Raw genomic sequence first — 27,712 nt, forward strand, 5'->3', positions numbered from 1 at the left:
TTCTGCTCAACAACGCTGCATTTATTTAATCAAAAATACAGTAAAAACAGAAATATATATACTTCATAATAATACTTTTTTTCTTTGATGAATAGAAAGAACATTTATGAAATATAATTATAATATAATTATGAAATATAAATATAATTTATATATGATTTTTTTTCACTTTCAATAAAAAAAATAAAAAAATCAAAACTTTCGAAGGCTAGTGTATACAGCATTCAAGAATCCGATGATGTTAAGCGATGACATATGCTTTGGTAAAATCAAGTCAATGTGATTTCAACAACAACAACGTTTAATTTCAGCACTTTCGGTGAAGAATTACAATTCCTGAAGAGAGATCACTCGATCAGAGAAGTCTATGAAATTAAAATAATAGCAAAAGAGCTCAGAAGTGAGCAGCCATTGCCATAAAGCATTGTTAAAATAAAGCAAATTATGTAATCAAGTCACTGTGTATATTTTACAAAAAATATTCTAATATACAATAAACTTCCAATATAAGGGATTTTATTCTTCTGAATTATTTTAAATATAGTCAGTTGTTTCATACTGTACTGTTGATTTTGTAATTAATTATATAATTTTCCAATGCTTCATAGGATGAGTAGTTTATTGCTTCATAATAAGATGTTAAATATACAGTATTGTACCTTTGTTTTTTTTTGCTGAGTTTCAAATACCAGCAAATTGTGAATCATACTGGAGATGGATGGTTTGGCTCAAGGCTTATTTTGAAAAAATGTATAGCAAAAATACTAAAGAAGCTACTAGTGGTCACTGTTGCACTCATATAAATGTAGTTTGTCATGTTAATCGACCTCAAAAAAAAAAAAAGAAAAAAAAAAAAAGAAGACAAATAGAGAACAAGACGTAAATTTTAAAGCAACAACAGGAGGTTTATTTGTACAGCTTGCAGCTGATGCCACCATAGCGGCTCATGTGTTCTTAGGTGTCCACTCTGACTTCAAGCTGTCGACAATTAAAAAGAGAATAAAAGAGCACTAACTATTTTGCCCTGTGCATGGCAGGATCTTTCATACATGCATGCAGTGCAGGCATGTGTAAAATATTCATTATGCAACTTGATCTGTCTGAATGTGTATCAAAGCCAGGGGAGGATGGAGCACATTACAGTGCAGCCGCTAAATCATTATAGTTCACCTGCCTGCCTTCCTGTCAGACAACAGATGCACACTGGGGAATATGCACACCGAACTAATACCATGACAGCACTCTTAACCCTTTAAAATGTGGGGAAAATTTTATGCATCTCGAAACTTTTGAAAGCATGGTTTAGTGGTCCAATTATGTCAGTATCAGCAGAATCTGATGTGGTAAAGACAGGAAGCGCACAGCAGAAACCAATTAGCTGTGTTATGGAAATCAATGTGGACAGGAACGACATAGGATGCTGGAAAATAATATTGCCAGAGCAAGGACATTTAGTGGTAATTGTGAGTGGGCACAGGACTGGATAAAGTACATGCTGATGGTGCACACTGAAGTTTATCCACTAAAGACCTACTTTCTGCCAGACCTGCCAACAGTTTGTGAACTGAGAAAAATTACCAGCCAAAAATAGTTCTAACCCACCATGAAAATGTATTTTGCATTATTTTTTTTATACAAATATATTTATGTCATGAAATGTATCAGTTTTTTTAATCACGTATGTATGAAAACAAGGCAGTTTTGTCACTTAGAGCATCATATAAATATGAGATAAATCAGTCTGGCTTTACAGTAAAACTGTCACACAAGCATACTGTTCCACATATTTCTGTTTTGCTGCCTTAATGCCAGGAATTGTGTATCACCATATGGAGGGAAAGTTCACCCCAAATTGAAAAATCTGTCATCATTTACTCTCATGTTGTTCCAAATATGTAGAACACAAACATATATTCTGAAGGATGATTTGCTGATACAGTGAAAGCCAATGGGGTCCAACAACATTAGACACCATTGACTTTCATTGTATGGCCTAACCCCAGCAAAAAATAAAATTAAATAAATAAAATTATATATATATATATATATATATATATATGTGTGTGTGTGTGTGTGTGTGTGTGTGTGTGTGTATGTATGAAGAAATCTTTCCAAATATGTTATTTTGTTTTAGATGTAAACTATTACTATTCTTTAAAAATGTTTTTGTAAATGTAAGCTTACTTTAAATGTAAGCTTATCAAAAAAGCTTAATGAATTTTACATTGAGGAAAAAGCTGGTTGAAAAAGCAGATATTTTGCTTAGAAAACCATTTGTATGCGTTTGATTTGAAGGGGTAGTTACCCCAGAAAGGAAATTCTGTCATAATTTACTCACCCTCATGTCACTCCAAACTGTATGACTTACTTTCTTTGGTGGAGCATAAAAGAAGATACTTTGAGAAATGTTTTTTGTCCATACATTGGTTTCCAATGTTCTTCGAAATATTTTAATTTTGAAAAACATTGGAGAAAAAAATGCATACTGGTTTGGAACGACATGAAGGTGAGTAAACAATGACAGAATTATCATTTTTGGGTGAAATATCCCTTTAATTCTCAGATCTTTCTTACAATTTGACTTAACCAGGTGATGCTGCATATCCTATTAAAGTTACCGGCCAACTGGTGAGTTCTTCCTATTCAGCCAATTACTCGCAGCTTGGCGAATGTTAATTCTGGACCTTGACGCTTATCCTTAGTATATTTGCATTAAAATTAAGAACACAGATGTGCAAGTGGCGGTAGACAGGTGCATCTCCATCAGTAGACCACCCAGTGGACCACTAAACTGTCCATCTCTGTGTGCAACAACCATTCCAGGCTCTTGACTAAAATCAAAAATGAAAAAGTGGCAGTGGGAGGCTCACATGCCACACTTATTCAAACTCAGCCAGCAATTTTGTCACCCGTACGCAACCCTGGACGATGCAGAACTCTTCAAGTGGAGCGAGAGGCTTTGTCTATGTCAGTTCTTCTTACGATCAAACAGCAGGGCCACCAAACTTTGTGCATGTGCTCATGGACACAAGTGCATCGTACAGAGTGAATTTTAAAATGTAATACACCATTTATTTACGAGGCCTAATGATTAAAGGGTAACTCTCGCCAAAATTTAACCTAGGCTCTTTTTGTTAATCTACCCGAGTCAAACTTGCGTGTAAAAGCATAATTAGAATGGAAACGCCACTTTTAAGATTCACCGTATTTTCGTTTTAGGTCAAAATGCCGTTTGAATGGGAGTGAATGGGGCACTTCTATGATAGCATCAAAATCTCTATTTTTAAAACACTAAGAAGGCTCGACACAACATGAAACTGTGCTTGAAGTATCACCAGGGGCTCTACACATGAACTCCAGCATTGAGAACATTGTTTGTGTACACAAAGTTTACCAAAAAGAAAGGTTTTGTACGACTCACTTTATCAGTTAGTGTTTCCGGTGGCTGGAATTTTGTCTTTCAAAAGTAGTCGATCTCCGAATGCAACGTGACATGAGGAGAGTAAAGATGGAAAGCTCCTAAAGCTTGTTTCCATATAAATTCACGAATATTATTTTATCTAAGTTATCATGCTTTTCATTGAAATTACAAGTTCATGACATTTCCTCATATGGAGTCAGTTCATTACGTTGCATTCGGAGATCGACTACTTTTGACTGACAAAATTCCAGCCACCGGAAACACTAACTGATAAAGTGAGTCGTACAAAATCTTTCTTTTTAGTAAACTTTGTGTACACAAACAATGTTCTCAATGCTGGAGTTCATGTGTAGAGCCCCTGGTGATACTTCAAGCACAGTTTCATGTTGTGTCGAGCCTTCTCAGTGTTTTAAAAATAGAGATTTTGATGCTATCATAGAAGTGCCCCATTCACTCCCATTCAAAAGGCATTTTGACCTAAAACGAAAATACGGTGAATCTTAAAAGTGGTGTTTCCATTCTAATTATGCTTTTACACGAAAGTTTGACTCAGGTAGATTAACAAAAAGAGCTTAAGTTCAATTTGGCGAGAGTTACCCTTTAAAAAAAGTGGCTTACATCCAGAATACACACACGTGTGACCGTGTTGGAAAGCCGATGCCTGCTTCGGCACGTCAGGAGCTGTGACACAATACAACACAGAGTGTATTAGGCCGAACAAACCCAAGGGCCTGGTTTAATCATATTGTGTATCTGCACGTACAGTATCAAAGTGAAACCCACACCACTGTCACACAACCCTCCACAGATGAGCGGAGCCATCTGGGAACCGGCTCTCTTTAAGCACTTGTATTTTGACCTGTGTGTGTGGGTTCCAGTTGCCAAGTAACAAACGATTCATAACCATCATGCCTCAGTAAGCACATCGATTCATCGGGCTGGCTGATATTGGTTCATGATTTGGTAAAATGTGATAATGGGAGATCAATGAAAGCCTGTGACGTGCAAGATGCCAATGAAATGATGCATAGAGCTTGATTAATACAAGATGGAAATGATGTATAGTGCCATTTTACTGATTTAGAAACCTATAAGTCTTCTTCCCACACTGACTGGTCACAGTCCTTGTGAATTTGAGAAGGCGGATGTGCAATCTCTATGGCAACTGAAGTTTTCATCCACACAATGTCCAAGGATGACTCTCTGGGCCAGATTCAATGGATATTCTCAAACTAGGCGTGTGAAAAGGCCATGACTCAAAGATACAACAATTTGGTCCCGCTGCAAGGTCAGCATGTTTTCCAGAAGAAATATCTTAACATCCTTAAAACAAAATGAATATCATGTTGTATGTCATGTTTTAAGGATATTCGTTGAGAAATTGTACCTAGAAAACAAGACATTAATACCGATTAAGAAAATATCTTGTTGCAGTATCACAGTACAAGTAAATATGTACCTGTGACTACAGTTCAGAAGTTTTTTTTTTTTTTTTTTAATAAATGAATACTTTTATTCAGCATGGACACATTAAATTGATCCAAAGTGACAGTACAGACAGTACAGAAGAATTATATTTCAAATAAATGCTGTTCTTTTAAACTTTCTATTTATCAAACAATCTTATAATAATCAAACGTAGCGTTAGTTCATGTTAGTCAAGCTCGCATCAGCTGACTCTCAGCTTATCCACGTCTACCTATAGGAATACGACGCCTATCAGATCACTGTATACATAAGCTCCTTCAGTATTATTAGCATTATGCTAGTATTATGCATAGTATTATGAGCGAATTACCCTCCTCCCTCCCCAGCTCCTCCTCTCTTCAGTCAGGATTTGGCATTTTGATTCCCCTTGAATCAGACTAAATTCTCAAATTATGTTGTACATTAAAATATTGAATGAATAATATCTGCAATATATTCATGTTGGTTCTGTTCTGCACTTATCCATGCTAGGCATGTCCAGAACAGAATCATACCGCCAATCCAAACTGTATGCTTATTGTCAGTCGTATTTGACGATAGTGGTCCTTACTGAATTTCATGTTTACTGTAACTAAGTTCTTTCAAAAACATTTAAAAAAAAATCTTACAGACCCCAAACTTTTGAGTTATTTTTGTTGTAAATTCTATGGAAAATGTCTTACAAATCTCATAAAACAAATGTGTAACATGTATATATGTAACACTCGCATTAAAAACAAAACATTAAAAATAGTAAAACCATATATTGTTGTTATGACTCTAGATTTTGGAAGAGTGAACCACAATGTAATTTATTCTCTGGTAAATGCCTGTAAATGTACCATCCAATTCAACTGCCAATCAATCCTTTCTTTATTACCCCTTCTTGGACCAATCAGTGTCTGCTGGGATACACAGTAAAGCACAAAGACATCAAACGTGAAATTAATGTTGTGAAGATGTGCAGGTTCAACAGTCTCCCGTGGAACGTCGAATGGCAGAAAACAAATTGCTTTTTGATTAGGGCTGATCAAAAACAGCTGAGCAAAGAAGAAAATTCAGGAAAAATCACAAAGCCGATTTATAATAAATAAATAAATAAAGATGTGCATGTTGAAATCAAGGATCCATGTGTCATTTTGTTGAACCTGTAAATAATTGGATGATTTGGTGTGACACTGAAAGTATTCCCTGATGGCGTGCTCCAATATCAAACAAACACTTGATTCTCCAGAGAGACCCGGAGATGGAAGCCTTCCAGTTGTTGGCAAGCAATACCACATATCAAAACACACTAACGAGCACACGCTGACTCTTGTGAACTGAAAACACCATTATGCAAATCATGCTAATCATGCTTAACTAACAGCTGCTACACGCACAGCTGTGCTACACACCCCTGTGATGGAGAAAACACATTAAAGCAGCTTATCTGTGCTGAGGAAGACCAGGGCTCAAAAGTAAGGATAATAACCAGTGTGTTGTTTCAGTCCAGTCGACAGAACAGCATCTCAGATGCAGATCATATGCCTTAAAAACATACGCAGATCATGTAAACCTTAACATTTGTATTTCTGTTATTATTGAACACTGTTGCTATGAATTCAGCTGATGTTAATATGTCACCATGGTAACATTGTCGAGCTGCTAAAAGATAAAGCATTATCGAAATTTCAAGAATGACGTGTATAGTCTTTTCAGTTCGAATGAGTTAAAAAATATTATTTTATAATTTTTCTAGCAAAATTGAATTTACAAATTAGTTAAATATAACTGTATAACCTGAAGATATTTCTGCTAATAAAATAAACATTGTATATATTTATAATTCTGTACATATAATAAAACAGGAAAAATATAAAATGATTTTCAAATAAATTTTGTATGTCCAGCATATAAAATAAACTGTATATATACATGCAAACACACCATAACAGAGAGGTATATCACTTAAAATGTATTTAAACAGCTTGTTGTCCTATCCAACAGTGATATACGGCAACATTGACATAGCTGTCCATTGACTTCTTGGGTAGAAGAAATAACAGGCACTGACGCTGAAGATCAGAATGGTTTTCCTCAACCAAAGGCTTTTTCATGACACACCCCGCCTCCCTTCCTCACATCAGTAGGGACAGACTGCAGTTCAGGTCAGACCCGAACACAGTAACATGACAAATGTCACTTCAGATTCACTTCCATGTCTCTGTACAGGAATCAGGTGTTTGCCTGGGTGAAGCAGATAACCCTATACATCATTTAAGGCTTCCAGGAGACCAAGTGACACTCAAACTAAAGCAATTCTCCAGTTTAACACTACTACTTTTGCAGCATGTACTGTGCACAGTATACATGCATATCTTCTGTATGCAAAGAGTACCTGGATGACCTACTGTTTTGTCATATTCAAGCAAGAAATAGTGTGTCCCATAATGCAGTGCATCAAATCAAGTTGATGATAAAGAAACAAAGCAATATCAACTGTGATTTTTAGTATCTTTTTCTTAACACAAAATGCAACTAGATTTTCATACATTTTCTCAAAAATGTATTAAAAATGCATGAGTTAGAAAGGATTTATTTCCAAAATGATAACAGTGTTTTCTTAGTATTATTGATATACTATTATAGTTTTTGTTAATATTTTGAATTAGACTATTTTAACATTTTCTGTTCTACTTTTAGTTTAAGTTTTTGTAATTTGAGTGGCTTTCGCACCAGAGGAACCTTTTCATAGATCCTAGAACTAATGCCGGAAGTACCCGTTTTTTGGCATGTCTGCACCGATTTTAGTTCTAGGAACGCCTTTTAGGGAAACTAAATTAGCTCCGATTTCAGAGTCGGTCTAACCTCGCACAATAGGAGTTATCAGTGACGTAAGTGTACACTGATTGGCCGAACACACACGAAACAGAGCCATGTACACACACAGTTTATAGCCTATATATTTACTCCGTGAACTAACTTTACAAACATGGAAAACATTGATAGATAGAAAAAACCCTAAATAGAAATGTGTTTTTGTCATTTTTATTTTATTTTCTATATAGTTTTTGGATTTATTTATAGTTTAATAATAATAACCCGAAATTGATAACAATGTTGTCAGATGCACTTTTTATGTTGCATGTTAATTGCAGTGAGTGGCATTCAGATTCCTAATACAGATAACAAAAATTCTTCTTTCTGGTCCAGAAAAGCCTTACTCCCTCTTCTCTCTTTATATTTTAATGCTCATTTTCACTTTGGTAAAATTGCAAACTCCATCTCAGCAGCTTCTTGCTTCAATTAAGAGCTCACTCTCATCCTAAAAATCTACTGAGCTTCCTCGAACACTGCTGACTTCACAATATCCAGCTCTTATCCTGGCGTGAAAGAGACTGTTAAAATTATTATTATTTGATGAAAATCACATCCTAAGAAGCTCATATTCAGAGTGATCAAGACGATATGACTCCCAACTCACACTTGAGCGTTGAAGACGTGATTAACGGGGACATTAACAATCTCAAACGTAAGAAACTACAAGGACAAGCATTAACATCCTCAAATTAAGTGACATTTTCACAGGTGGCCAATAATGGCTTGCTGACAGACCTGATCCATCATTATTAAACCCACTGACATTAGCTGCGTTTACATGGACACTTATAATCGGATTGACGGCTCATGAATGAAATTTCGATCGGATTGAAAGGGGTGGTTTATCCCTTTTGTAATCCGATCGAGAGAACATGTAAACACTTGATCGGATTGAAAACCGAAACTGAAAGGACTGCGCATGTGCGATGACGTTAAATGACGTATGACGCACGTAACGAGCTGTTCTTCCTGTTGAATAAAGTGTCATATTAATAAGTTTCCCGTCATTCTAAAATTCTCATTTCATTTGCGCGTCTGTGAAGTGAAGCAGGACAACGTCCCACCAGTCCTTGTTTTGGATTCTCATCCACAGACGTCTGGTTTTGGCCGCGGGGAGGGGCATTTTTACTGCGTGATCAATAAGCAGCACGGCAAAACGGTTAATGTGCTCTAAATTATGACCAGAGACGAATTAATATTGCGTCTGCTGTTTTAAACAAATAAAGAACCAATAGAGGAGAATATTTATGCGCGAAAAGCGGTAAACTCTGTATATTCGTGCAGTGTGCGCATGTCAAAACATCAGATCCGATTTGAAACTTGTGACATATAAACGCACACATCAACCCGATTACTTTATTTATCAGTCATGTAAACACCTTGTTCGGATTCATCAGTCGGATTGATTTCATTCCGATTGTGTCCATGTAAACGTAGCTATTGTTAGACCGACATGTCCAGGACGAATATGATGATTGAAAGATGGCGATGGCCTCACCTGCACAACGCTATTTATGTTCCTCAGGAGTGACAGGGTTTCACAATTTTGCCGGAAGGCTTCCCTCAATCACACAAAAACACACACTATCAGTCTGTCAGCAACCAGCCGAATCCTGCCCACATAACTGGACTCTTCAACTCTAAAACTAACGCAAAAATCAGCGAAAACACACACACACACATATAAAGAGGTCTCGTACTTTTATTCTATTTAACTGGAGAATTGAGCGCTTTGCGAATCATTTGTTTTTGTGTTCTATAACAAGGCACAGAGGGATCACCGCAGCAAGCAATGCTGCGAAGAGACAATCAGTGCTCAATCTCAAAACCCAACAAAGCACGAATGAGGAAAATGGGAGATCGGAGGTATAGTTAGACTGAATTCCCTCTGGGTTTGTTAGAGAACGCTCAGCCACTGAAACAGTGTTACATCATCGGGCTCATTTTATTCAGTACAATGGTTTCTGAATATATGAAAATCTTAGGAAGGGAAATCGCTCATTCTACTATCACTCATACACAAGGTTAAGGATCTGAAGAAAACCGTTTACCCTGTGTTAAAGTAATAGTTCACTAAAAAATTAAACTTTACTTTGTTCATTGACTTGGCTCGGGTTACCACCGAAGTGTTGCTCCATGGTTTCCCTAAAAGTACAAACCTACTGTAAGTCAGTTTGGACAGGAAAGCATCTAAGAATACTGTAAAGTAATCATATAAATGACAAGAATATGAGCGATGTATCAGTCCCTCTGGACTCAAAACCTGTCTACTGATGTTCCCCTCGATAAGCAAGATGTCTGGTTATCTCAGGATCATGAAAGTGATGAAAGATCTGGGGGAAGCCCTCTTACGTAATGATGCCATATTCATGTGGGCCGAGAAATTGATTTGAAGAGCTCTGACACAGACACTGTCCTCACATTAAAGGTTGTGTAGAAGCGTTATTTCTCTCAGTAAGAACTTCTGCTGATCTAATGCTGTCTTGAGAGGCAGAAAAACAAAAAGGGAGTAAATTGTTTTAAGAAATATCTTTGCAGGCCACTCTGCATCATTTATATTGTCAATTAATATTACAATTTTAAATAATTGTTTTCTGTTTCAATATATTTTAAAATTAGGGATGCATGATATATCGGCCACCATATCGGTATCAGCCGATACATGTTCATTTTTAATGTTATGGTTATCGGCTTGATAAGAAAATTAGGCCGATATATTAAGGCGAGACACGGCAGGCAAAAACTTTTCTTTTTTTTTTACTGGTCAATTTTGAGATTTTTGGATATTTGTCTTCAATAACATGTCTTGAAAAAAGTCCGAAATACACATTTAGGTCTTTATTTTACTGCATTTTGTCTGTTTGCGTCTGTAGATTTCTCATAAATTCAACAAAAGTTGGATCGCTGCCGGCACCGTCATCACATGCACCGTTAGGAAGCTCTCTCTCTCCTGTACAATCCTGTCGGATCCAAATATGGTCATTTCCTTTTTATCAGCAACCAATCGTGAAAGTAAAAGGGCTGAATGCGCAATCTCATTGGCTGATGATAAATCTTTAAAGCCAAGTCCGAAATCTCCACTTCAGTAGCACCTATATACACCACACTTTACAGTCTTGTACCTAGTTATATTATGAAGACATTTACAGAGGGATTTGTAAATATATTATTCCTAGCCTGATTTATATAACATTTTATTCCAAAAAACATGGCGAAAATCATTTTTTTAAGGCTATTGACAGTATTTTCTGATTTACAGGATAATAAAAGTAGATATCCATAAATCCCTCTGTAATTTTTTTCCCATCTAATATGTGAACACAATGAAAAAAAAAATTTCACCTGGCTTTATCCAATACTCAGATTTCGTTTTTTTTTTAAATATATGCAAATTAGCGCATATTTAATTAGATATTGCCTAATTTGCATATTTAAACATTAAATTACAGAAAACTTGTAATACATTTTTTTTTCTCATCTTAATGTAGGTAATCAACTGGGAAAGTTTCATGGTGATATCTGCTAGTTAAATTTTTTACCCTATTCACCTGTAGTGTCTCGCCTTAAAGCCAATAAATAATGGATTATTTCTTCCAGCTGAGACGCTTCAGATGCACACTGTTCGCCATAACGGTTCTGCATTTAACATCGAAATCTAAAGAAAACTGAGAGAAAAGCTCTTAAATACCGTAAATGTTCCTCCTTAAGCAACATTTAGAAGAAAAACACAAGCAAATGGAGCCATGAGGGAAGAAAGCTACACTAATGAGGTACTCGGAATAAGGCACAATGCAGAACTCATTCATTACAGTTTGATTATTTTGCTGGCTCAGATAATACAGATTCATTCATTTCTCAGTAAGACTAAAAACAGTTATGATCAATAAAGCTACTAACAACCATCACAAACTGCACCATTTCTGACTAATATCCACACAGCAACTGCAGAACAACACAATTATATAAATCTGCAAACATGTGGTCCTCACACAGCTGTTCCCAAACCTGCTTTTTAGTCAATTAGTCAGTCCTGTACACACACCACCCCCTGCTGGCCGACAAAAGAAATGCACAACACATCACAAACACTATTTTGAATTTATAGCGTCTCACACAGTTGATAAACTAAAAGCTGTTCCAGTAAGCATTATAGGACTACTTAAAGAACATTTAATGGATTGATTTACTTCATTTCTCAAAACAATGCCAATATTTAATTGTTTTTTTAATTCATTACACTGAGAAATTTGACCTGGTCTCCTTCAGACGTCACACTAACATCACATGACATCCATTAATGTCTTGAACTGATGGATGAGAGAAAGCTGATCTGTGTCTGAGAGTCAGACATCATGTCTTCACAGAACTCGATCTCCACCTAGTGTTCAAATCTGGTAATAACAATCATCCAGTGCTACAGCGCTGTCAAATCAAGGCTCATGATTTCAGAAGGTCATTACTTGGGGTTATAATGGAAAAGTGAATGGCTGGAAAACCATTAAGCACTGACCACAAGATTGTATCTGGCTATGTCCAGTTATTCACTATGGTCAATGTGTAACTGAAACATAGAAGACACCAATATGTGCATAGGAATGGTGTTAAATTGCACAAATTAGATATTGCAATGTTGAAATGTCGCTTTTTGTGAAGGAAAGAGCAGCACCTGATAGACAGCAAAAGAACAGCATTTAGGTATAGGTTTCGGCTAAGCTACGTAATTAAATGTCATATGATGCCATCTTTCCATTGCAAAGGTGAAAATAGATGCAACAAAAACAAAAGACCAATTACAATTCAGCATGCAACTATTACAATAGCATAATTGCTATTCTAGTAATGCAACATTCTAGTCAAAATTGCTCATCTAAGCATGAAATGATCTTGAAAAAAATCAAGATATTAATTATTTTTTTTAATGAAGACTTAAAAGATTAAGTAGTGAGAGGAAATTCACTAAAATTGCTCGAGCAAGCACTGTAAACATACTATGAATGTCTGGGGAGGAAATTGGAGGTTGAATTGCAACAGCTGATAGTTGGTGGTTTTTAGCAGGTGTAATGAAATCGCGTTTGTGGGTCAAACGTAATTCCACTGAGTGCTAACCTGGCGGATGCATGTCAAGGAGAGGAGTGTGTGTTCTACGTATCACCTAAAACATTCAGGTTATACACCTTACACTAACACAACAACATGTAGGGCACAACAAACAATTATTTGCTTACAATTTACAAAATGGAGTATTCATTCATATCACATGCATGTGATTAGCTAAAGACAAAAAAGGAAGAATCCCCCACCATCATTAAAAAAAATGTATTACGTTGATTAAAGAAATATCTTATTGAAACAAAAACACAGTGCTGTACTTCACTCTGAAACATGCAGCACATCAGACTGTATATTTACATATTTACAACACAACCGTTGCGATTTGATGATCACACAAAGTAGGGGTGGGCAATATGACCAAAATCTTAAATTTCACGATAACAATATATATCACGATATAGTTATTTTTGCTTTGAATAAGGTTTTTATGATATTAAAATATTTTAATATTTTAATTTCAATACCACTGAAATGTCATAATTCTTGTCACCATTTTCAATACCACAAAAAACAAACAGACAAATATAAAAAACAACTCTCAAGCTTACTACAGACACGTAAACAGTGATTGTTTACTAACTAATTGACCCTTCGCAGGGAGTTTGATTGACAGGCGATCTGACCAATCATAATCCGCCATTTTTGTCCGACAAACCAGTCAGGAGAGTTAGTAGATTAACACTGAAGAATTTGAACTTGGAAAACGTTGTGTACTGACATCTTCCCGCGGTTAAACCAACACTCCTCCTTCTGTTCATTCATGTTTATTTGATGCTATAAATTAACTAGAAGGAATAGATGATCAGTTCATGAGGAGCTTTAACTGAGCGATCTGTCAGACACATTAAAGAGCCACAAAAAGGTATTTATTGTTTAAATTTCTTTAAAAAATGACCAAATTTGAAAGTTGAGACTGTTCCATATCAGAAGTCCTGTCTGTCAGCGCGTTGTCAGTGTCCTCTTTGCTCAAGCGGCATGGCTTGTCGGACATAGCAACAGTAACTAAAGGGGGCGGGTCTTTGCGAATGGTCAATTACAAGCATATATGAAAACAAACTACAATAGAACAAAGACACAAATGAAACAGACCTACCCGAAAAACTTCAAGCACTATAAATAAGAAATAGGCCTACTACGTAAAATGTATAAAGTAATCAAATGTATAAAAAAACGTGCATTGCAGTGGTAATGTATATATATATATACAAGGCTAATGTGCACACACTGAAATTCAGCCTTTTGTTTTAAGGCAAGTGAAATAAATAAAGCGGATTTGGGATGCATGGGCTACTGTCAAACTTAAGTGTGCTGCAATCAAAGCCCAATCTTGTGCACACTGATAACAGATCTGGCGTGTTAACCTAGTAAGTACTGATGTTACACAAGTACCATATTGTCTGGCTTAAGGAGACATGCAATAAGGCATGAGAGGCATTCTCTTTCGCAGCTTCAGTGTCCATCTATCCCTCCACGCTTGAATTAGTGATGAGTGTGATCGGAAATGCATGTTTCTGCCTGATCCGGGCGCAGCTTGCATTGAAGATCAAGGAATGATGGAAGATACTCCCCTCTGTTAATCTAATAAAATCATTTAAAGCACAAAATGGTTTCAAGAGAAGATTTACGCAAATGCAAATGCTGACTCAACCGGTCATTCAATACAGACACTAGTGTTGGGCGACACTCATAGTCAAATCCTCTTGCGTCAGCGTGTGAGATCACTGATACATGATATTATCTTCGGGGTGTGGGGGGGAGGGGGGGCTTTTTTGCTTCGTCATATTTGCTCATTTATTGGATTATTAATTTACCTGTTTATTTACTCATTCACTTAATTATACTTACTTTTATTATCAAGGGAAATTATGCACGTGAAATGTGAATCGTCGTTCATCATTTTGCGAGCAAAGATGACATTGTGATAAAGAAAAATGTCACGTCGCAATATTGGAAATGTTTCCGTTTTAAACCATGAAGGCGAGCCAGTGGATATCACACAAGCAATGTGCAAACTTTGTGCATTTGATTATGTAGCCTTATCCATTTTCTTGCAAGTGCCGTCAAGATTACTCTCTGGTGCTGCGAGACTCCGCCCACACGCTGTTCTGATTGGCTGTGGGTTTTGATTGATTTTTACGCATCTCACAGTCGTGTCTATATCAATCCTGCTGATCACTTTCTTTATTCCACTCCGCTCATGTTAATATTAAAATATTCGCCCAGGAACACTCAGGTAAGATGATGTAAAATTAGAACAGCCTTCTATCTGTACCGTTTTGACTTCTTTGCTCGCTGTTTTGCCATTATTCTTGTGCACTGACTCATTCACTAAGCTGAACAGCCAATCAGAGTTCTCTCTCCCTCACCAGCGATTCTACATGCTGAATCAGCCCAAACAAAACGGCGTCCAACTTGAGCCAACGGTGCGGAACACACCGGAAAAACTAAGTCGAGTCTAATCAGAGAGAGCGCGACTGAATGATTTAAAGTTGCTTGAATAAAATTGACAAGTCGTGCATATGATAAACTTTAGTAACGATGAAAATTCTGTCCCAAAACACAAGCAAAAGTCGTGCAGCTCGCTTGAACAGACGATGTGTTGATGTGAAGCCATGTGCGCATTTTGAAAGCGAGAGAGAAGACGCGCAGAATCACTCTCACTTGTTTGTGAAATTATGTCTCACAAAGTTTTCAAATTACTAATTTGATCTGATAATCTGTGTGGATTAATTTGCTCATTCAACCAACAAGCTAATTGAATAAATGTTTGCGGGAATTTCCCGCCTTTTAAGTGCAAAACCTGCAGGAATGAGCAAAGTTATGCATAATACCTGCAATCATGTGCCAAAATTCGAGCCCTGAAGCCACTGCATTTCAGCCAAAAAGACACTGTCCTTGGAGGTGCAATAGAAATAATTGTGTTTTTTGTCAATGGCACTAATTTTCATCATGTTTCATCATGTATATGTGCTCTATGACCCATTGTTTTGAATATGATGGGAGAACCAACATATGCCTTGTAATGCGAGCCCCGCTCTCAGAACTGATACCAGATCAGATGTTAACGGTCGGCTGAGCGAGCGTTACAGTAAAGCACAATAGACACGCTGACCGACTGCTGTCCCTGATACACAACACCAGACAGCTAAACACCAGCACATGACAACACTATCCATTGCATAACAACTCAACATTTCATGCCAAAAGTACTGTTTTTACCTGATGCATGCATGAATACTGCAGCATCACTTGTCAATGATTCTGCACGAGTAAAAACTCAAAACACTGAAGTTTTCCTGCAACAGGGAGCTGACACAGATCCATATAAATTTCCTAACCCGAAGCAAGGATGCTGAGAATCCATCAATCCCGTAATAGGGAAGACAATCTTGCCACATGCTGAGATGATGCTCTCTCTGGGCACTTTTTCCTCCACCTCGCCTCAGAGATTGATATGTCCTTCCCTCATTGTTGGGCAAATATGCCAGCGACCTAGTTGATGAAAATAAACCTTGGCTGCTCACATTGAGATGAGCAAATGGACCACAGTCACCAAAGACACAGAGTTCTGCTTTGGGCATTTTAGTATTAGGCAGTATGGCCAAAAATCGACATAGCAACTGAATACAAAATCTATTTGATAACTATATAATTTTTAACTATAGAAATTCAAAAACCTTTATTAGAAACAAAAACCAGGAATGCATTACAAATATGTTCCGAGCCATTTTGAGGCAGAAATAAAATTGCAAATATACCTGTCAACTAACTGAAATAAAATAAGTTTGATGAAATACTAGAATTACTAAAACTAATTCAAATAAGTTAAACTAAAGCAAGCTAAATAGAAATATTCAGTTTTATATGTAAAACTTTTATTAGAAACAAAAACCCCACAACAGTAATGCATTACAAATATGTTCCAAGCCATGTCAAGGCTGTTGCAAGCTTGTGAATATACCATATACCATTTACCACACCAAGTTACAACGTTGCTGGGCAACCATAAACAGCCGACAAGTTTACCGTGTTTACACCGGAAACAAGCAGAACAACTTCCTGAACGAAATCGCTCCCATCACGTGCCAAACAAAAAAGGAATCAGAAAAATAGCTCAATACGCACTTCGATATGAAACTACGCTGTCCGAATGACCACAAATTCCAGTGGACGTAACGGCTTACGTTGTTTCTTTCTTACCTGTACTTCATGCCCGTCTGGTACGATACACACTCCTCCAGCGCCAGGCCATTCATCTTAAGGAAGTCTTCCATGTTCTTGATCTGGGCAGCGACTCTTTGCTCCCTGAGCCGCTGAAGTTCGGCCTGGTCCGTCTGCCTCGGAGGCTGGTTCAGACCTTGGTCCGAGTGGTAGCGGCTTATGCCGCTCCGAATACTCTCGCTGTAGGACATGGACAACATCTTGCCTCCGCTGCTGCAACTACTGCTCTTACGCACGCCGCTCGCCCCCACCGGTTTGGGTATCTGCAGGTTTTCGGAAGGGAGAGTGGATTTCCGGCGCCCAACGGTCCCCCCCGCATACCCACCACCCGCAAACATGATTACGCCCCGTCCCCTACCACCCCGCTCTCACACACTTTTCACAGACGCTCTCGCACCTGTCTGATTCTGCCACCAGTTACACACACTCATGCACACACACGCACCAAGCACAAGCGGGCTTGGGAAACTGGGACCAAGACTGAGCCGAGAGCTGGGTTGAGGCATCGCCTTAAATAGCACAGGTGAGGAGGGAACAAAACAGGTCTGTGCTATCAGTGGCAGAGAACTCTGGACATGCGTCTTGTAATCAGAGACGGTCCCGCCTCTTTCCTGACCAATACAATGGCACAGGAGCAAGACTCAGGTGGGTTCAGGCAGGTGCTATGAGCCTCAGGTAAGAAGAAACACCAGAGGGCATACAAAACACACACATTAGGCACATGCAAGAAACCCATCAGTCTAGACTGCCCATGCGATGTGCAGACATGCATTGGAGGTCGTTTGGGAGGGAAGTGACACCATTCATGTGTATCCAGGGAAAGTGATTCACTTAAAACTTGTTATACTGCCAGGATGCAACAGCTCTGGATTATTCTGTTATTCTGTAATTCTACATTTTCAAGATTAGATCAATCATTCAAAGCAATCAGAAAAAAATCCTGTTGATCCATCTAAGAACCAATAATAATGTACAAAATTCAAGTGGTTAATAAAAAGGGTTTTGAGCTTTTGGTGATGTATGCAGCAATTACCAATAGGAGTGAAGACAGTGAAGCTCATGTGATCAATCACCTGATTAAGTGTTGTTACTGTTAACTAAAACTAGATATTAAAATAAATATTAAAAAATAATATTAAAAATATTTTTTGTTAATTGAAATAAAGGTGAAATAAAATGTAAATATAAGATGAAAAACTTAAATGAATATTAGAAATGTTGTCTTGGAAACTAACTGAAATAAGATAAGTTAAAGTTTAGGTACTAAAATTAATAGAACTCAAATAAAAACACATTTAAACCAAATAAGAATATGATTTTATTTTTTATTTTTTTTAATGACAAAGCACATAACAAAATTACTAAAACTTCAAAAAAAAAAAATGTTTTAAATGATAACTGAAAATATGCAAATAAAAGCTCATTCAAAATATTTCTAAATATTATAATAGCAAGAAAAATAAGTGTGATACAGATACTGCAGTCAAGTAGTAACATCTGCTATCAGTCAAAAGAACAGACACTAGGCAAAATCCAAAGATTTAATTGCTGTCAGTGTGAACACAACTTGAACTGGGATAGGATAATGTAATTTAATACATGCACAATCATAATAAATAAATAATTTTATTGCATAATGTAATATTTTACATTTACATTTATGCATTTGGCAGATGCTTTATCCAAAGCGACTTATATTGCATTTCAAGGTATCATTCTTATCATTCTTACTATAATATAAAGTATATATATATGTCAGATACCGGGTTTTTTTTCCCCTTTGCAAAACTGTCTGCCACCAAAAACTTGCCAACATCTCCATAGTACACTGTGCAGAAGGTTCTTTATCATAAGCCTGTATTGATCCTATGAATCTTGACTGAATGATGTACAGTGCTGCAAAAACCACTCAACTACTGCAGAGTGTTTCCATACGCAAAGAGCTTCACTCAAACAAACTGCAACTAAAAAAAACATCCTCTGAACTAAAAGACTACATCATCTAGTAGTACAGCTATTGCATGTACAACGCGTGATGCTACAATAACAGGTGTAGCCATTTGAAGCATAATGCAAAAGAAGGTACAGGATGAAAATTAAAAGGGTGCACCCATGCGGTCCGTTATTATACAGGACATCGTGCAGAATAACGCCTTAAAACACACCGACACATACACACAGGTGGGCAGTCGCACCAGAGACAGAATAAGCGCAAAAACTTACCCGAGGTCTTGGAGATCGGCTCATGAACAAGACATATGAATGTCAATCTGCTCTTTTAAACTCAGCTGGATTCCAGCGGTCCACCCAAACTGGGTGTGTCTTACATGCCAGCATCTAAACTGATTAGTGAAGAAGAGAGCATCGCCCTCATCCTCCAACCCCCATCCCGCCTTTAACTCCAGCCGACTCCATGAAGGAAATCCATTTATGTCATTCGAGGGGGGAGCAATTTGTTTCTGCTAAACGCAGCAAATAATATCTGGTCTAAATTATTCAAAGAAGCTTTTGCACTAAAAGCTTTTGATTGTTGTTCCACATGTGATAATAGATAAAGGCATTTTAGTGCACTAATAATGCCTGTGTGAGCTTGTGGATCTTCAGGAAAACACAGACACAGCCGTATCAGTGTAAAATTCAAAATCAGCATTTTTTTTTTTTTTTTTGCAAAAATGAATATGCCAGATATAAATATTCAGCATTAGACTTTACAGAAAAATAAATAAATAAAAACATTAATGTCCAAATGGCTCTCCACTGACTAGACACCAAATGAAAAAACATATACCAAAATGTATTTAAAATCTGTTTAACCCTCTGGGGACCAAGCTGTTTTTGGGGTCCTTCTGACATGCCTTGACATTTGTGCTTTTTTCAGTTATTTATAAACATGTTAATGGCAAAGGTGTAAATTCACTCTATATAGCACAAACAGGGCTACCATAATATGCGAGCAACGTGTATGTAGATGTTTGTATTTTTAAGAGAATAATGTTTATGCGTGGTTATTGGAAAAAATTAAAATGAAAGTTGCTGAATTAAGACCACAAAACACATATTAAATATGTGTCCACAAGACTTTTGACTAATGGATGTTTTCCCTTTGAGTTCTAGCTTCAAAATGATGTAAAAATAGTCTTGCTTTATCGTTCACAAAAAAAAAATACATTGATTTAAATGGTGTAAAACAGGTTTTGCTTGGAAAGCCAATATGCGAGGGGGAGGAGTAGTTTACACCTTAGATTATGAATGTCCCACCCACTCTGCATAATTAGCCATTCACTCAGGTGTGAAACTGACTGAGCCACAATGCAAGGACAAAAGATGTATTTAGAAGAAGACTTATATTGACCATTTAAGATTTCGCTTACATCTCTCTTGTAAATATGTTTTGCTATTTTATTAAAAATGTTACAATTACAACAATAATTACAATTTCAACAATATTTAAAGTGTACTCTTTCTTTGTAAAAAAAAAAAAAAAAAAAAAAGATTATAGGCCTACATTTTATCATATGTATTCATTAGTTTGAATATAGCCAACATTGGAACATCTAACATCTTAGTCTATGAATTTATTTTTGACAAAAATAGTATTTTTTTTGCAGTTTAATACGTTGCTTATACAAATACATTTTATTTCAACATATTCCAGTCGATTTTTACTCATCTCAGTAGGCTATAGCAAAGCAGTTTATTCTTTCACACACAGACGCGCGATTCATATTTAGGCTAAACAGTCTTTACAAATATGTCCCCTTCATTCATCTCACAGAAAGGCGAGTAATATTATAGAAATGCGATTCATCTTTTTGCGGTTTACATAGGCCTACACTAACGTTATTCCATAACGTTATTCCACACGTGAGAAAAGAAAACAGCCTACCTCACTCCTCAGCGGAATCTGCTCCTCATTTCAGGAGATATTGCTCCTCATCAGCACTGTTCTGAGGAATATTTTCTCCATAAGGTAGGCTATAATGTCTCACTCGCGAGGAGTCGCGACGCGCTTTGTTTACAGCTGATGTGGGCGTTTCACAGCTATGAAATAGTTCTCAGAATTTGCGTTTGAATAGCACGCGCTCTCCGGGGAGTGGTCACATTACTGTGAATTAGGTCGTAATGAGCTCGACAGGAGTCGCTCTCTTTTTATACAGATTACAGAAGCTGAGAATATTTGTTTTTTATATAAATGACTTCATTTAAAAGATGCGATCTCAAGCTTTATGCCCGTGGGTCTGTTTGCCTGTTTGACTGAATTTTTCGCGGAGTTATAGATCATTTTCGAACGTGTTTCAAATGGGAGTTTACTGACAGAGAGAAGGCAGAAATCGCATCATGTTAATTTTTCTTTATTTGTCAAAAAGCAAAACACTTTATTTTTATTGTGAGTATACAGAAAAAAAATAGAAACTGAACAGGATCGATTGATGTATTACACGAAAATGAAAGATCAAAATTAACAGAGCATTTAGTGTTTATTTTCATTGCTAAAAAAAAAAAACGAGCAAAACGCACGGGCGCGTTTGTGGTCCCCAGAGGGTTAAGCATACTACAAATCCATTAACATATTTACTGACATATCGCTTGAGACTTACTGATATAAATATTATAATTAAACTTTATTTGGAGTACTTGTTTATTGCACAATGCACATTTCAATATTAAGCCTAAAATGTGTTTTAATATCACTATTAATAAGGATAGTATGATCACTGTAAATGCAAGATATTTAAAGTGTACCTAAAGTGCACTTGCAATAGTTCCACTTTAGCACAATCCAATATATTTAAGTATTAGTTGGACCTCAGCACTATTTCCGGATAACTAAAGTGCATCAAGTACAACAGACACAATAACAGACAAAAATGCATTTTTCTGCAAAAAGTAAACGACCATCAAACCACAATCATCAGCGTTCACACATATGACAGCCACTTTAACCTACACATGAAACGATACTTGCACATCCATCTTTAATGGCCTAAATGAAAGTGAAAGAGAAGTTCAACAACAGCCAGTGTTAAAACATTCATCCTGAAAATCAATGAAGCCCCCTTACCGGAAATCACCAGATTCAATACTCATAAAGAGCTGGTATATATATATATATATATTAGGGCTGTGTATCACCAACAATGTCACGATACGATACGCATCACGATACTAAAGCCACGATACGATACGTAACACGATATGGATCAATTTGGAATTTCAGAGTTTAGTAACAGTAATATATGTTTATTGTATAACCAGTGTTATAACAGTTGTGATCACTGAAAAACTATTTAGTTTTTGTCATAAAAAAACGAAGAGTTAAATGAAATAAAAAACTTGTCACAAAAAAGCTTAAAATGGCTCTTCCTTCAGTAGCGCAAATAAATACAATAGAATAAAGATAGCCTACCAATAAAGAGAAAACTTTTTGAATAGGTCTAGCACTAGTATTCAGAAATAGGCTACTAGAAACTGAATAAAGTAATCAAATGCAAAATAAAACTGGGTAGTATTTTAGTCCTGATTAAATTAAATACATAGGCTATTAATCCAAATTCTTCAAATTAAAACTATCTTTTGTTGTTTTGACAACAATATTAATGACAGACACATATGGCTTCTGTCCCTTTAAGAGCTAGTGCACGGATACTGATTTCATTATACTGTCCCATCATGCGTTTTATGCTGAAGACATAACCGACTGTAGTCTCGCGTAGCCAGACCTTCAGACTGACGGCTGAAGGTCTGGAATTCATAGCAGCTTTCTTTGGCCAAGGCCCGCCCATAAGGCCGTTTGACCGACATGTCAAACAACCAATTACAGTTCGTTTCGTTCAGCGTCACGTTTCGGGGCGTGGAAGTGTCCCCACAACAACAGACCGGCGTGCAACAAGTCAGTCAGCATAGAAAATCAAAGAAGGAGAAGAAAACAAGCAGTAAGTCATTGATCTGTTCGTGCACGTATAACCTCGCATACTTTTGAGAATCCTACGTTTAGCTGATCTTGATAAATGCTCATTGTCACTCATGTAAACACAACAGTTTTTCTTCCGCAATCACACGTCTGCGCTTTGTTTCCCGGCGGACCGAAAATAAACGCGACACTCGCGCCCCCGGAAATCCGATAAAATTCAACCAATCAGATGACGACTTCGACATTCCTGAAGTGTTTCCAGTTAAGTGTACCATATGCATCAGACGTTTAGCCAACGTTCCGTGGGCGTGACGTCTGAGGCTGAGACTAAACCGACTGTGTTTAGAGGATAATCAACAAGACCGAAATGTTTGACATAATGTTGCGTGTTTTTGTTTGTTAAAGTGATATAATCCGCAAAAAATAACTTTGGTTACTCGCGAGCTGTTTGTGAGCGCGTCGAGTATAAACGCCTCGTCCGTTTGGGGAGGTGAGCGTGCAGGCAGCGGAGACTCGCGCTAAAGTGCAGGAATGATTAAAATTATGCGCAATACCTGCGCCGAAATTCGAGCCCTGAATTGGCTACATAAGCACAACAGTATCGATACGGCAGTTGCTGTATCGATACGCGCATCGTCAGGAGTTCATGACGATGTATCGTTGTATCGATATTCTGAGCACAGCCCTAATATATATATATATATATATATATATATCTCAACTCGTTAACTAAATGAGTCTTCCACATTATATGCAGATATATGTCAACGTACATCTTTTATTAGAAATGCAGTATTGTCTTTGCATTGATTTGGACTTTTAAGTGGACTATGTGTTTCCAGAGAGGTAGTGCTATGCTCAGATTGAAGTGTTTTTTTTTTAAGGCTTTATAGAAAGGTTCTATACGTTAACATAACATATAGTTAATGCAATAACACTAAAAAAAAAATCAACAATATTTTTCTTTTAAGTTAATTTTGGCATATACCAATGTTTTTTTTAACATTTCAAGATGTGTTCAACTAATAATGAACCTTGAATTAACCTAGATTAAAAAATGCTGTAGCTTATTCGTGCGCTCGGATTGGTATTTTTCAGACCTCAAAACACTGCATTGAAGTCACTGCATTATGTGCTGCAATGAGGGGTGTGCCATTTAACAGGGAGGACTGCAGTAAATCCCACAGAGCAAACAGTTACAGCCAGTTTACTCACTGAATCTGTTAAATCACACTGCAATCTCAGTTCTCAAAGAACTAGTCACAATATTATCCTCATACAGTAATATGTGCGTGCTATACACATGCTATACACATTTAAAAAATAAATTTAAAAAAAGACACAAAACATAACACAACACAACTAAACCCCACAAAAAAGTAACCACACACTCCAATAATGATTGAAATGAGGTAATCTTCCTTTCCCATCACTCTATCTGTGTGTTAGGGTGAAACATGGTGATCAATTCCTGTCAAGCGGATTTGCGTGATGCGACGTTAAAAGACTTTGAGCTTAAAAGGACAAAAATGTGAAAGGCTGTGAAATCAAAATTCAATAGAGTGGTCATTAGCCTCAGCGCTACGGAGTCAGGGGTTTTAACAACCCATCAGCAAAACAACTCCTTTTTTCAACCCATCAAAATATGATCCCTCACTAAAACAGGAAGAAAAGTGCACTGCAGATGAGGGTGAAAGGGATGCGTTCAATCTGATCGCTAAAAGCAGCTGCTGCATAAATGCTTTCAGGTGAGCTCATGCCATCAGCAGGGAGCGACTTCAAAAATCTACTCCGTTATTGTGTTCGTACAGCTTTTTCAGACGTCATAAAGGCCTGATAGTTGTGTATACATGCACCTCCAGTGCGTCTGAAGCATGCAAACTGAGTTAGTGAATTACTGTGAAAATCTTAATAATACAAATCAAATAAGTGCAATGAATTTTGGCTCAGGGCTCAACAAAGATGGCCCAGCGACAGTGTCTGTGTTTTGGGTGATTTCTTATACGTCACCATAAAACATGTTCGCTAATCATGTAAATGTGTTTTTATGCCTTTGGTATTCTTTGTTGTATTAATAAAACTTGTAAATTCTGCTGATTTTACGGTAATTGTTTCTTGCTAGTTAACATTAGGTTTTGCCAAATTACAAGAATTACTAGGAAGAATTTATTAAAATTGGTTCAAGTGCATGAATTAATAGCTTTAAATGGAAAGCTGAATGATTCCCGGCTATAGTTATTTTATTATAACGAAAAACCTAATAAATTATTTGCTTTAACCAGTTTTCTTTTTATTTTGGCAAACAAATGAATTTTAAAAAAACTAGTTACCAATATTCATTGCTGGCATATTTAAAAAAAGAATAATAAATTTGCTAAAAATAAAATAGTTCCTGAAAAAAACAAACTTTAAGATGTTGCCACTGACAATATTCACAGAACATGTTCAACTAAAAAATATTTTTTATTATTGAACCTATAATAATTGATCTGCCTGTAAAGTGCACAGAATAAATTACCGCACTCTACAAGTGTTGGTAAAGCCAAGACAATAAATAGAGTATGTTTAAATAGAAAACACACACCGGCATAAATATCTAACCAAGTGTGAATTTGGGATGAAATATGATTCCTCATATGAGATTACTGAACATTCACTGCTTCTCCGGGCTCGTGTTTGCCGTGCTTTGAGTTTCAGAAGTGTTCCACAGCCAAGGAAACCTGAACTCCATGACTTACCTGCAACACTGTTTTAATTCTACATGGAGTGAAATTAAATCTAAGAGCTTTGTGTTAGGGACACTACTTAGTGAGCATTATTCTGACACACACCACTGTACTGTAGACTGGTATACAACTCAAACACACGCACAGATTACAAGTGAGATTAGATGTTCCCACTGAATGTAAACTATCCCTTTTTACAAGTATACAACAATATTAAGCACCAGTTAGTCTCAATTCATCCCACTGTAATTCTACAATACATGTCGCATTTATTATTGATCCGCTGTTAAACATTACAAGCAAATAACATTGCAGTCACGCGTACTTTGAATATTATTCCCTTACTCTTTCAGAAGCATAATGACTAATCACACCGGTATCAGGAGCAGCTAAACTAAGAATGAACCCATGACTTGAAAGTGCTTTCCAAAACAGATGAAAACGAATGCAGTATCAGATGGCCATGGCTAATTAATCAGCAAACAAAAGAGGTACCTGTAAAACTGCAGCTGCCGTTTTGGGCTCCCATACCTCGCACTGAGGGCAGCATGAAAGAGAGAGAGAGAGAGAGAGAGAGAGAGAGAGAGAGAGACAAGACCGAAAGGAAAGCTTAGTCTTACAGGCAAAAGGGGAAAGAACAGTGAGAGGCCATTAAACAAGCACGTGCACGTGCACATATACACAAGTGCAGTATCAGCTTCAGCAGTGACACATGAACATGAGCTCAGAGGAATAGATTCAACACTGATATAAAGAAAGAAATAGAGAAATTTGAAGAATTTAGTTCTAGAATGAAAGGACAATATGGCCAGACATCAAAAATAAGAACACCACAACATTAAAACACAATGCTATTTTTTTTCTAAATAGCTATTAGGAAAAAAATTCTATTATTTCTAAAACAATTTTTTTTTTTTACTTTTTAGTCTAATAGTGAAACACGAATAATCAATATTTTTGCTCCATTTTCAAAAAGGGGATTTTATTCATTTATGATTATGTTTCCATACAGATGGCCTTAAAACTAACACATTTTTACAAAAAATGATTTCTGTTTCTGAACTGTCACATTTAACATGTTGGCTAATCATATAGATGTGCTTTATGCCTTGCAAATGTAAACATTGTTTTTTTTTTCTTACTAGTTACCATTAGGTTTCATCAAATTTCTACGAATTATTGAGAATAATTATTATTGTAAATTAATAGCTGTCATGGAAAGCTGAACGATTATTGCAAACACTCTTGCAAACGTTGCAAAAATTTGGATTTTGTCTGGTCAGAAATATTATTTTCAGCTAACAAACATTAAAAAGACTTTAAAGCTTTAAAGTTTAATGAATGTTTGAAATTACACTTGAGGTGGAAACAAACTTGCAGCGCCACCTGCTGTTCAAAACCAGAACAGCTGGCAAACCCTGAGGGGAATGAAAACACTAGCAGTCACAGAAGATCAGAGCAAATTCATCAGGAAGTTTCCAGCAATGGTGAAATGAAGTCAGGGCTCTGATTAAGTGGGATGCTGGGTATTATGCAAAGCACTTGACCACTCTCGCCCTTTCTACTGGGAAGCCCAGCAGAACTGCAGCTTAAATCACTCGGTATGCTAGATGAACATAATTAATTGCATATACACAGACCCTGCAGCAGGGATAAAGCAGATTTTGAATGGTGCAAATGCATCTTTCTAAAAATGATCATCCGTACTGCGGCAATATAAGGATTGACTTTGCAGGTCACATGATAACGTCTTAAACCTGTTATTCATAATCAATAGGTGCTTTTGCAGTGCGGCTCATTTTCAGACTCTCACTTTGAGCTAGGTCACACATGACGTGTTATGCATGACGTGTGTATCTGTGTCACACTTCTCAGAGCGTCCTTACACAGTCACACAGATTTTCTGAGAGAGTCTGAAGCTCTGGTGGCTTGCAAATTCTCCTAAATAAAACTAAGTATAACTCTTTCAATTTTACGTATTTAAACCTGATG

General features: G+C 36.8%; 1 protein-coding gene across 4 annotated transcripts in view; it reads right to left on the reverse strand.

Annotated features, from left to right (window-relative positions):
- kcnab2a (potassium voltage-gated channel subfamily A regulatory beta subunit 2a) overlaps positions 1–27,712 on the reverse strand; it is a 100,418-nt gene that overhangs the window by 36,832 nt on the left and 35,874 nt on the right. The window contains exon 4 of one of the 4 annotated variants that reach the window (XM_084100174.1): positions 26,216–26,257. The exons of the other annotated variants lie outside the window; for them this stretch is intronic. Within the exon in view, the coding sequence (XP_083956300.1) occupies positions 26,216–26,257 (42 nt within the window). The remainder of the gene's footprint in view (positions 1–26,215; positions 26,258–27,712) is intronic. 4 annotated transcript variants of the gene reach the window in all.

This window comes from Abramis brama (assembly GCF_963993115.1).
Source record: "Abramis brama genome assembly, chromosome: 23".
Classification (NCBI taxonomy): domain Eukaryota; kingdom Metazoa; phylum Chordata; class Actinopteri; order Cypriniformes; family Leuciscidae; genus Abramis; species Abramis brama.